This window comes from Vidua chalybeata, chromosome 3, assembly GCF_026979565.1.
Source record: "Vidua chalybeata isolate OUT-0048 chromosome 3, bVidCha1 merged haplotype, whole genome shotgun sequence".
Taxonomy (NCBI): Eukaryota; Metazoa; Chordata; class Aves; order Passeriformes; family Viduidae; genus Vidua; species Vidua chalybeata.
The window spans coordinates 91,705,129-91,718,470 of NC_071532.1; the positions used below are offsets into that span (position 1 = coordinate 91,705,129).

A 13,342-nucleotide genomic window follows, 5' to 3' on the forward strand; every position below is an offset into this window, starting at 1 on the left:
TTTTTGTATGTGCACAGATTTGAAATTCTTCTTATGTGCCTTGGTAGTAGCAAACTTAAGGGAAATGTTGGTTTTCATGTTGCTTCATACATCATTACATTGTGGGATGGTCTTTATCCAATATGATTTTTAAATACTTTAGTTCTCAATTTGCGTTTATCACTGCTAGGTAACCGCTTGGATTTTTTCCCAAGGAAAAAAATAGAGATCCTAACTCTAGAAAATAGAACAAAATGCCATTAAAAATATGTTTATGGCATTAAAATGTCAGATTTATAAGTAATATTTTCTTTACCAATAAAATAAACTAAATTTTATTAATTTGAGGTATCTATTTATAAAAATTCTTCGTCTCTTTTTCTGAGGGCTTTAAGAATGTTCTGAAGATTATGACAAGCATAAAATGAACACAATTTTAGAAACTTACATTACTCTTCAAGAATTTTGTGTATTTTGCATTAATTATGGAAGGAAAAGGTCAGTATTTTCCCTGCCTTTCTGCGTTTAACAGCTCAAGAACAAAGTGATAGGAAAAGCAGTTTTGAAAGCTTTTCTAGATTTGAAACATCATACTAAAATTTTAAAATTAACTAAAAAAACAAGCAAACAAAAAAAACCTATTAAAATTTCCTGAAATAATGAAAAGAAGTATAGAAGCACATAATAATATCAATAAACAATATAGTTAGTGTTTGTGAGATTCTCTGAGAAACTAAGAAAATACTTGTCCATGAAGGGTGGGAATGAGCTCGTGATAGTGAATGACAATATATGCAATTTTTCACAGCACAGTTTTAAGCGCTGAGCCTCCTGAGTGCCATATAGCAATCGTCTGGTGTTTAGGACTCAACAACTTACAGAGACTAAACTGAGAAATCTGCTTTATTGAGTTCACTTAGTTCATGACATGGGACTATCAAATACAAATTTAAAAGTGCAAAAAAATAGACAGAACCAGTTAATTATTATGGGAACCAAAGAATGTCACAAATAATAAATGGAGCCAGACATGTAAATACTGTTTAAGAAAACTCTCTGTGAACATAGACCATAAGTGTATGCAGTTTTTGAAAATCTTCATAACAATTTGACAGCATAAATAATTCCAAAGGGATACATTTCTGTGTTACAAATGTAATAGTAAAATTTCAGTCCTAAAAAATGCATCCTTTAGTGTAATGTTTTAGAGGAAATTTCAACAAGGCCAGGAATTTTTAATGAATTTCTGCCATTGATTTAAATCAATATTTTCTGGTTATATGTGTTGACAAATTTCCATATTTAATTGCTTATTCTCTCATTTGAGTGAATATAGCAATGTTGAAATTATTCATTAAGTTCTGTTGCCTGAAAGAATTGTGTTTATATATTTTCTTAGATAAAATATATATATCCGTATATTCATTGAACTCATACTGTAAAAGAACGAACTTAGTGTCACAATTGTTTTGGATTCCTTAAAAGGTGGGCATACTGAATAATAGGCCGTTTCCCTAGAGTATAGGTTGTTTTTTATGAATACAATATTGATAGTGTAGAATTTTGCACCTTAATTTCTTTGTTTGAATCTTGAAATTTTGTCACTTGACAATTTATTTGAGGATGTTGATATTAAAATATATTTAATTCCTTCCTTCTTTCTCCCCTTTTTCTCCTAGGGTGGGTGCAAGTGTACAGTTTTCCTGTGAAGACAATTATGTGCTGCAAGGTTCTAAGAGCATCACTTGTCAGAGAGTGACAGATACACTGGCTGCCTGGAGTGACCACAGGCCAATTTGCAGAGGTAACTGCTATTCTTGGAATTTTTTGTGAAGTTTGGAAGGATAATTTATAATTTCTGCTGCAATGAAATTCAAAACTAAGCAAACTAAAACATGTATATGTGTATATGTGATTATAAATGTACAAAGATTTTTATGTTGTTTGAAGCATGCGATCAAATTCGTAGAAAGAGTATCAATTTAGGGAGCAAATTTCCTTTAAATAGTTTTAATTTCACTTAATCTTCCTTTTGTCATGATAAACTTACCTAAGTAGAACTAATTAGTTAGGTTTATGTTATTTTTTTCTAAATTAATTCCCAAATATGAGATTCTCACAATCATATTATGTTCCTAATAGTCCCAGATATTTACCTAGTCCTGATTTTTCAGTAAATTCCTTTCTGTTCATCTATTTTGCTCAGCTTTACATAAAACCTGACCTTCTAACTTATTTCTAAATGTTTTTCCATCTAGACCCCCCTGCTTTAAATTGCTGCTTACCCCACTTTTATGGAGGAACAGTGGAAGTGGCTTTTTGTTATTTTGCATGTTTTTCCATTGCAGTCTACTGTCTGTAACAAAAACACAGAAAAATATATAAATGCTGCCAAAGTACATCAGAACTGAGGTGTATAGGAAAAAATAAAGAATGGATCTCTAGGTACAGAACTTTTTATCTCAGTAGAAAAATTATTTGGAGTTGCCCATTTAGATTGTACATGCCAATGAGAGCCTTGACCCTTGAAATGTACTTCCCTTATATTCTCCTAGAACCAGACAACCTAGCCAGGATAAACAGGGCAAACCACCACTATTAATTGGAAAAGGAAAATGAAGTAATACAAACTGTTAGAGATACTTTTATTGTCCTTTTGAGGTAGATCAAAGTGATACTTCCTGTACATACAAAATCTTACACCAGAATGCCAGTTACCACGGCAGCAAATGATACTGGTTTAAGAAACACTGGAGGATTTGTAACACCTGAACTTAAACTATTTATTTTTTGTTCAAGAATGAGCTAAAACATAATTTCATATATATAAAACTCATATACTTCTCTAAAAAGTTTTCATTACCTAGTTATTTTGTAATTACAATTTTTTTCCTGCTGCCAGATTCATTTTATTCAACTTGTATAAACACGTGTGTGCTTCATTTCTCAATGGTGTATAATTCTTGGTCAGTATTATGGCGTGCCTACTTGTGGATTGTGAGGAGTGAAAGAGGAAGGTTTTATTTGCAGTCTGTATTTTTCTCAATTCCTTTATTGACCTCCAAGATGCCAGGATTCATAGTGTTCATATAAGCATCAATTAAAAGTAAAATACACGGTGCAAAGAGGTGCTTATCACATTTTCTAAATTATCATCAACTTAAAGTGGAAAAGCTGATAAAGTGCACATGACTACTGTGAGCTTAATGATTTCAAGAGTACAAGTCTTACTGACGAAGCTGATGCTTGCACTTAGCCCAGAATGGTGATTAACAAAGCTCAAAAATTAGGAATCTGATGAAAAGTCACAGGAACCATCTTGCTCTTGGCAGGTTCCTGACATTAATTAAAGGGTGCAACAGTGGCTGGGGTCCCAGGGTCCCCAGCACCACTGGGGTCTGCTCATGCCGGCAGTGCAGCCCCAGGCCCACCCCACCACCACACCTGGGTCACAGGCAAGGAGCAGTGGGAGGGCCCAGACACTGCCCTCAGAAACTGCTTGGTGCTAGTGTAAATTGTTTGCTAATGTAAATTATTGTAAATTCAGTTTCCTTGAATTCCACACAGAAACCTTACAGCAATCCATTCCTGTTTTCTCTAGGCAGTATACAAGGCTATCTAATATTTTAATGCAATCTTTTGCAATCACTCAATTTCCTAAACAGACCTCTGGGCTCAGCTTCAGTTGTGCCTCTTGCTTGGCTTCACCCCTTTCCTCTCCCTATTCTTTTAACCTTATCTTAGAAGTTTGAATAGGAGAAAGGTAAAAGAGTAACAGCTTGACTCAAAAATCTCTCTTCAAGGGACATGTTTCTTAGCCTTTCTTCTTTGTGGACAGCTAGAGGGGCGACCTGTTTTTTTGTTGCTACAAAGTTGCACCTCTGGATTAGTTTCTGCTGTAGCAGACCTTAGGCAGGAGAAATTGGAAATAAAGTAATAGATTATGTGATAGTTATGGTCCCAGAGGTATAGTGTTTCTATCAGTTACTAGAAAGAAAATGATCCATATTTCAGATCCTATTAATTTGTCCCTGTTATTCCCTCAATTAAAAGAATATAGATTGCTTAAGACAGCAGCAACATGCCAAGCTTTCTGTATTGTTAGTAGGCAACACATTGTGGCATACTTAATGTGATTAGTTTTTTGTGACACTTAGGGACATGGTTTAGCAATGGACTGGACAGTGGTAGTTTAAGCCTTATACTCAGTGAACCTAGACCTCTTTTCTAACCTAAGTGATTCTGTGACTTTCTTTTTCCATGTTAAGTACAGACACCTTTTTAATAACTGTTAAATGATGCTTTTGTAGAATTTCCTATGTAGATGAGGATTTTTTTTTAGACTTCTACTGGGATTGTAACAGAAGATTTCCATGTGATGTATCTGAAACTTAAGTTAAATTGGTGGGTAGCTATTAAGACAGTTTTTGCATAAACATGAAATCATAGAATGATTAGAGTTGGAAGGGAAGTTAAAGATCATCTAGTTCCACTCTCCCTGCATACATACACAGACATTTCCACAGAAAATTGAGTCCTAGTTGATTAATTTTGTCGTACAATTATTACAAGTTCTCAAAGTCTAGTCTCTAACATCATAACAAAGGACCAACTACTAGTAGTATATTGTGATGGAAGGATAGAAAATCTGAATAGTTATTTTCATCTAGTACCTTTTTTCCTATTTGTACCAATCACACTTCTATACATGGAGAAGATTTGGCTTCCTCCCAGCAGTTCATGAAGTAAAGAAACACTCATATTTCATGCTTTAGAATGGAGGCAGCCACAGAGAGAGATGAAAATTAAAATTTTCTAAAGTACCAGAAATATTTTAGGTGTTTTATTCCAATATTCAGAAAAAGAATGACCAAGTTTTTGAAGAATCTAGTCATTCCTCTTGCCTGTACTGGAACTTAAGTAACTGAAGGGACTAAATTACATCAGAAGGTAGTGGAATATATATGGATAGATTCTGAGATTCTGAGATTCATATCTAAGTACTTAGAAATTTTATGATCTCGACTCTCTGTTTAGCATGTTGACAAAGTACTGTAGTACGATGAACATGACAGTGCCATTTTGAAATATTCTGAGTTCTGTAAATCTGTGTCACTGGAAATTATATGTCTAAATATTTTTAAATGCTTCTAGATACTTAAATATTTGAGAAAATTGAATATTCTTGCAAAATCTATCTTTAATTCTCTTTAGGAGATAACTGAATGTATTAAGTAATATATTTTTAAAATGCTGATTATCTGGATTTGCTGAGTGTGGCAGAGAGGTTGTGATGGTTTCACAACCAAATCTACTTTACTAAAGTCAGACTACATACTGCCTTGAAACTTTTTTTTTCCCCCTTTCTAATTATATGGTGTAAAGCGCTGAGACACCACAGAAGATCATGTTTAGGTTAAGGACATACAGTTACATAAATATTGTGATACATGTGTTTTTTTCTCCAAGTCATGGGGAAATCATGAAGGAGAGCACATACTGGCCCTTCTTACATTCATGGGTAGAAGGTTCCCTCCATCCATTTGGAAAGGGTAAATCTCTCTCCAAATAGAATATTGATATGATAATTTTGAGTATTTAATCTACATAAAGTAAGAATAAAGTATTGTAAATGTTGGGCAGATTAATTGAAAAGTGCTCATTTCTTCCTCTGTAGGTAAATTTTCAGTATTTTTTTTTGTCTGGCAGAAATATCTTTAAAGGTATATTGTTATGGAATATATCAGCATAGTAATACTTTCATGGCAAGTTGTTGCTAATGCTATGGTGATTTTTTAAAATTTATTTTTAACAGAGCATCCAGTCTAAAGCAATCTGGTTTGTTGGTTATCATTTTAGCTAGAACATGTGGTTCTAATTTACGTGGACCGAGTGGCATTATCACGTCTCCAAATTATCCAGTTCAATATGAAGACAACGCACACTGCGTGTGGGTCATTACAACAACTGATCCAGAAAAGGTATGCTTTTTCTCTTGTCTCAAGTGAAACTGTAGAGTTTTGGATTTGTCTTAAAAAATATTTCATATATATTTGCACAAATGCATTAGCACATGCAAGTCTGCATGTTCATTTAAACACCAAAAGGAACAGAGTAGAGTTGTCATGAAAATACACTGAGCACTAGAGGGGAGAAAAGCAGAATGTGTGAAAATGTCCATTCAGATTAATAGGTCTAACTGAAAATGTTCAAGTTTTACACACTTTTTTTAAATGAAGTACAGAAAATTGTAATCAAAATTCCACATTGCTAAATGAGTTAATAGTGAACTTTTCATGTTGCACCTTGATACGTAATCACTGTTGAATCTTAACATGAGATTTCTTGGCATAAAAACTGGACATTACATGTAAGCATTTTGACAGCTGTTGTTAGTTATTTTACTCCCTACATAATTTCTTTTCAATCCACTGTTTTCCAGTAATGATTCTTAATACACAACTATGAATTAGTCATCTAACTATGCATAAGATAGTGGTCATAACAAAATATTTTTACTGTTTTTCTGCAAAATCAGTAGGAAAATAAAAGAGAAGTTAAAGAAGTACTTTACTTATATTGTACTTCTGTGTAATGAAATGCTGACTAAATGACTTGCTATATGGCAGGGAATGTATAATCTATATGTACTTCCATAATTACAAAACATATATTTCCTGTGTAGCTTTTTGGAAGACTGTATTCTTGATTTCTTTAAAGTAGTTAAGGAAAAATCAGTCATATTTTCCTGACTGATTGCTGATTGTGGTATAGTAGATGTGCTATGGGCTGCAATATTGCTAAGTTTAATGACCTGGTAAATAAAGGCTATGTCCCAGTTACAGGGTTTTTTATTGAAGGATGTACTTTCTGCACTGTACAAAGCACAGATATATTAAGTCTTTGAGCCTAGCAATTTCCATCTTCTATACAAAGTAAAAGTTATTCACTATAATTGACACAAATGAAGACATTTAAATTAATTATAGTGAGAATGGGAAACTTCACATACAGTTTTATGGGTCTGAGCTCTCAGGTATTTGTATAAAGTTGGATTATGCCTCAATATGTTGGTATAAAAATATGTTGGTTTAAATGCTATTTCTGATTTATTGCCTTTCAAAGCACATAGCTGGGGAACTTCGAAACAACATTTTTATTCAGGAAATCTTTCCCCAGTTCACACCTAGGGAATTCATGTACTGTTATGGTTGATTTTGAGATAATTTATTTAAAGATAATTCATTCTTGCAATATGCTCTAAAAGAGCAGTCATACTAGGTAGCATATGATAATATGCAGGATGGTTGAGTGAGATTATCTTGCTGATTCATGGATTGTTTCAAAAGTTTGTGGTAGCTCAGATGTAATCTGTTAGTGACACTTGTCTTCCATATAAGCAGTTTATGCATATTTAATACACTGCAATGAATTAAAAACTTGTGTTTTGTCTAATTTGCAGGCTTAATATTCGAATGGGCACATTTTGTTTCTTCAAAGTTTCATTATAGACAAGGCTCCTATCCCTCCAAATTGCTGATCAGATCATCCTGTCACACATAAAAGGAGGTTTAACATCTACAGAACCAACAGTGTAACTATACTATGACGAGGGAAGAATCTCTTTCTGAGCACCACATACAGGCTGACAGTTATTATTGCTTATTACTTATTTTCCCTCTGACCTTCCTTCCATTCTGTTTTTGAGCAAAGGAGACTAACTACTGAGCCTTATCTGTCTTCAGTATCTCATATTTGCTTTCAGGATATCAGCTAGATTGACACCACTGAGATTTAGCTGTAGAGTGTGAAATTTATGAGCCTCATATGGATCTAAGTATGACATATTGAGTTGGAAATGGCAATTTAGGGGAAAAAACAACCAGTAAGACTTCTGGAAGGAAACTGTAGAAGCATATGCATGAAAGAATGGAAAAGTTGGAAAAGGAGACTTAGCAGTATGTTTGCTGTGATATCGTCTTTGATTTTAGAGCAAGTCCATAATTCAGACAAAACGTTGGAATGTATTAGATGGTAATGCAATGCTCAAGGCAAACAAAGTTTCAGTGTCCAAAAAATAAATGTGTCAACAAAAAAACAACAAACAAACCAAAAATCAAAACCTTTGAAGTGATCAAAATGATTTTGTTAAATACAAAAATGTATGCTATTTTCAAAGTTTAATGCATCTGTTTCCTCAGGGTCTCATACCAGTTGGAGAACTCTTTCAAAAGAAAGCAAAATGTAATATTTTCACTGTGATATGTTTCTTCTGTATCTGCTTGGGTCAGAATTATATAAATCTATTATTGTGACTCTTTAGTTGAATACTTAATGCAGCAAAAGTATTTGCCTAATCATAGATACACTTTTTCAGACTGCATATCTGAAAACTTTGTCATTATTTTGGCTGATATCTTGCAAAACAAAACCAGACTATTCCTCTTTGAATTTTTTATTGCATAGCTAAAACAATCCCCTACTCAAAAAATATACCCCCTCCCCCTCAAAACTGTTTTACACATAAGTGCCTTTTTATTTCTCGATTACCAGAGATAGTCTTTCAAGGTTAAAAAGTGGGAAAACAAAACTATAAAAAAACATGTACAACTTCACTTTCATCATTGGCATTTATTATCCACTGTAATATACATACTTCACTTGTTGCTGTGTGTTGGGTTGTTGCCTCCAGCTTTTTTCTTAGAGAATTTTATTAGCTGCTCATGCACTTCCAAGTCCTCCACCATTTCTTTCCTCCCCTGTGATTTGTCCTTTCATGTTGGTCTGCCTCAGTTTCTTCTTTTTTGCTGTTTTGATCTCCATCAATGTATTCTGGTTTAGCTTTAATCTTTTCTTTCCTTTCACTTTATGTACTTTCAGAAAGCAGAAGATTTGTATACAGTGTTCAAATATAGAATCCTAATGATTTTCATAATTTAAATGGAGCTTAAAAACTGATAAAAGAATGCTCAGCTGAAACATTAACATTTAATTTTAACCAGAATAAAGCAATACATTTTTATTCATAGTTTCTTAATGTAATTACAATACTATTCAGCAAAACAATGTACCTGTTGGTGTTATGACATTATTCCACACAGACAAAAAACATATTTACACTCAATTTCTTCATAGTAAAAGGGATTCAGACAACTTTATTTAACAGAGAATCAATTAGTCTTCCTGAGCCACGGCTGAATATACATTAAATATACCTAAATACAAGACACTTTCCTTCTTTCCATGTAGTATAGAATTCAAATCAATGTATTTGTTATTACTTCTGAACATATATACACATGCAAATAAATACTGGAATGTTTTACTTGCACAATACAAATATAAAAATAGAGCAACATAAAATCATTACTATTCTCTCATTTAATTCAGGTTTTTTTTTTTTTTTTTTTCTGACAGGAAGTACTCCTTACAGAGTGTGCATCAAATGAGAACATTCTGGCACTGTGTTAATAAAATCCTAAAACTAAATCTCCACTTTTTTTCTTACCTTGTTTGATCTACAAATTATTTGTAATTCCCTTGATAAGAACTATTAAGTTTGTTTACTATTAAATTGTCATTTTTGTAAATCAAAAATATCAAGATTTTAGTGTAAACATTTTTCCCGGAGTGTCTGCAACTATTGATAGTATATCATACCTGAAAAATGTCCTTGAATTTTTTGCTTATATTCCTTTTTTTTCCCTGTGCATTTTTTTTCATTTTTCAAGTTTTCTGCACAAAATATCTTTGTACAGACGCTGTGCAGCCTGATGGGGTTGGTAATGAGACCATAAACACACATTTACTGCACAAGGAGGCAAGTGCTACCGAATATTTTATGCTCCTATAGTTCTTTGTTACCTCACAAAGCTCATTCATTTGCTTTCATTGGAACATGAGTGTTGGTGTTCTTTCTGTATGTTTCTCACCATTTATCTTCTTTTGTATATTATTACTTGGGTACATTTTCTACATTTTCTAGATTATTACTTGGGAAAATGTCAGCTGATAGCTTCTAGGTGAATAATAGGAAAATCTGAAAAATTCACAGATTGCATAGTGAACTGTTTGTGTATATATAAATATAAGAGAAAAAAAATAGCTTATTCTAAAATATTAATATATTCTGATAATTATTACTATCCCTTTCACTTTGCTTTAGCACTACTATAGATTTGGTATTGGTATCACAGTAAATAGAAACCTGCAAGTATTTACATAATAAAATTTTTAGGACTTCATTTAATGACCTCATTTTGGTGCAATACTAAACAGGAGCCTCATATTTTTAAGAACAATTGTAGAGAGAGTAATAAATGGAGGACTAAATTATTAGTAAGATGTGCAAATTGCGGATTTCAGGAAGATGGTGTTAAAGGGGGAGGATGTAATTCTATTTATTGGAATTTTTACTTAGTCTTGAACAAGGTTTATAGTAAGTTATGATAGAATGACAAGATTTTCAAAGTGTCATGTGGCAAATTCATCCCACTAGGGCTGATTTGATAGCTGCAATACTGTGGGAAAAGCAAACTACAAGGGTGCCTCCATAATTTAAATAATTTAAGTGCACTGCCTAAATTGATTTTACTTCCTTAGGGTTTTTCTATCTTCAAAGCAAACTCCTCAAATGGTAGTGTAGCCCATTTAAGATGAAATTTTCTTCCTGGCTTTCATTAAATAAAGAAAAGCTGGAATGTTCAATGCTTACCATGACATACAGACAATGAACTCATAAATGTTAAAATAATATATATATAGATGTTTGAAGGGGTACTAATGTCTAATAAAGTAATGTTTTAAAATTTTGGAAATGTCAATTAAGGATTTTGATTGGAGCTTTTTAGAAAACACAAAATGACACCAAAATGTGATGCTACTTTAATGTAAACAGAGACAAAAACTTCAGTCCTAAAGTGTGATCTCATCAAGAATCAAGGCAGGCATTAATACAACTGCTGTATATTGTGAAAGGATTAACACAGATTAGCAAGCTGATTTGTCAGCTACTTGACCCAAGAAAGATGTGGATAGACTTGAAATATGTTAGAAAAAAGCAATGGTTCAGCACTTGATGGATTTATAAAAATAGTTAAGAAGCACCACCATAGCCAAACCCAAGAACCTGGTCCTTCCTATTCTCAGCTTCAGCTGGCTTGAGCATTGAGTATTTTAGCATTGATTTGATCTACAGTACAGGTTACAGATTCTTTACACAATCTTTTAAACATAGCTTTCAACTTAGCAGGTAATATTTAAAACCCCTTGGGCTTATGAGCCTTAGGGTCTATATCAGTCAGACACATGTGTTAGTAATTTTTTAAAGATTTCTAACCTGTTTAATAGCTAATCCTTGCACCAGGATGCAGAACAGAAGTTTAACTACCCTTTTAAAACATGCCCCTATATGTTTCTAAAAATATCACCCATAAAGTTAAAAGTGAGAATAGGCTTTACACATCAGATCTACAACTGCTTAATGCTAATCTACTGTACTAGACAGTAATAAGTGCTTTATCACATCTTCAGTCATTACTCTGCTTCTATGCAGATTTTTTTTTTTTTTGCATTAATGCCCTGTTTTCAGCAGGAAGTAACCTGTTTAAAGATTTCTGCTCATTCCTTATGTTTTCCAGTATTGTTATGAGATAGAACTTGTGGGGAAAATGCTGAGTTTGATTACTGGAATCATCTCTGTATCGAGGGGAAGAATGGCTTAGACAGAGCTTGTCAGGTTGGCCAGACCTTTTTCATGCAACAATCATCTCAACATTTTACTCTTCATTTATTTAATAGTTGTTATACTGTTTCAGTCTCACCAGAAAGGTAACAAGTGAAGAGCTTGCAGCATAATTCAGGTGTTCCTCTGTAAAGAGACCAGAGAAGAGTGTTGGCTAGAGGGCGGGGAACCTTGCAGTTTTCTGTGCTGTCACTGCCTTCATGATGGATTTGAGCAGTATAAACCAGAGTTTATGAAACAGTGTTTAATCATAATGTCACAGGAAGAACAATTTCACAAAGCCAGAGGACAGTACATTCATATCATAAATGCAAATAAAGCAAAAGACATAATGTCACTCCAGATTTTCTTCCTATTCTTGCTAAGATTTTTGGACTTACTTACTTTTGCCAGATAAATATGTGTTGCATATACTTTTTTTAAAGAGATTTATACCTCAAACTGAATAGTTTGTTCCTCTGTATAATTTCTTGATTATAGGCCTTTCTATTTTATTTTCCTGTTCCAATGAGAAAGTAGATATTTTTGCAGAATCATAGAATCATTGAATATCTTGAGCTGGAAAGGACTCATAAGGATCATCAAGTCCAACTCTTGTCCTAGCATAGGACAATCCCAAGAGTCACACCATGTTCCTGAGAGCATTGTCCAAGAGCTTCTTGAACTCTGGCAGGCTTAGTGCTGTGACTGCTTCCTTGGTGAGCCTGTTCCAGTGCCCAACAACTCTCTGGGTAAAGACCCTTTTCCTGATATCCAACCTAAATCTCCCCTGACACAGTTTCAGGCCACTCCCTCGGGTCCTGTCTGGTGACCACAGAGAAGAAATCAGGGTCTGCCCCTCCTCTTCCCCTCACAAGGAAGTTGTAACTGCAGTGAGGTCTCCTCTCAGTCTCTTCTTCTCCAGGCTGAACAGACCAAGTGCCCTCAGCTGCTCCTCATATGACTTCCCCTCAAGGCGCTTCACCATCTTTGTGGCCCTCATTTGGCCTCACTCTAATAGCTTACTATCTTTATTTGCATTGTGGCATCCAAAACTGCACACAGAATACTGGTGCAGTATTCTTGGTGCAGGCAAGGTGAGGCCTCATCAGTGCAGAGCAGAGTGGAATGATTGGGCAGCAGAATCTCTCTTTTCAAATTTTTAAATGTGATGACCCTGGGTGGATTTTATACATTAGACATGGTCTGAGTCAGAATAAACTGGTGATATTGCAGAAGTTGTGCCTTCACATAGATAAGGAGGAACATAGTCCAGTTCTCTGGGGAAAAAAAAAAGAAGAGATTATTGATCAGACTCTTAAAAATAAAGCAAAAATAAATTTTAAAAAATTAGCAAGTATTAGTAAGAAATCTTAGTGTGATTCTATATTAATTATGTTTCTTGTTTTCTGCCTGCTTATTATTTGAAAACTGGTTCTTGTATTTATGATATTTGGTTAAGTGAAAGGTAGTGCTATTTGCTGTATGGCTGAATTTCAGTAAATTCATTAGTAAAACCAAATCTGTGTTCAAAAATATTCTAACACTTATTGGCTTTTTTTTTCCAATGTTGCATTTCAAGGAGACGTCTACTGTTTCCACTTGAGTGTATACTGGTATTTACTGTTATTTATACATAAA

At 33.8% G+C, this 13,342-nt stretch overlaps 1 protein-coding gene across 1 annotated transcript in view; it reads left to right on the forward strand.

Moving 5' to 3' along the window:
* CSMD1 (CUB and Sushi multiple domains 1) overlaps positions 1–13,342 on the forward strand; it is a 1,092,714-nt gene that overhangs the window by 762,597 nt on the left and 316,775 nt on the right. Inside the window, exons 9-10 of the mRNA XM_053939637.1 lie at positions 1,659–1,783; positions 5,839–5,960. Coding sequence (XP_053795612.1) covers positions 1,659–1,783; positions 5,839–5,960 — 247 coding nt within the window. The remainder of the gene's footprint in view (positions 1–1,658; positions 1,784–5,838; positions 5,961–13,342) is intronic.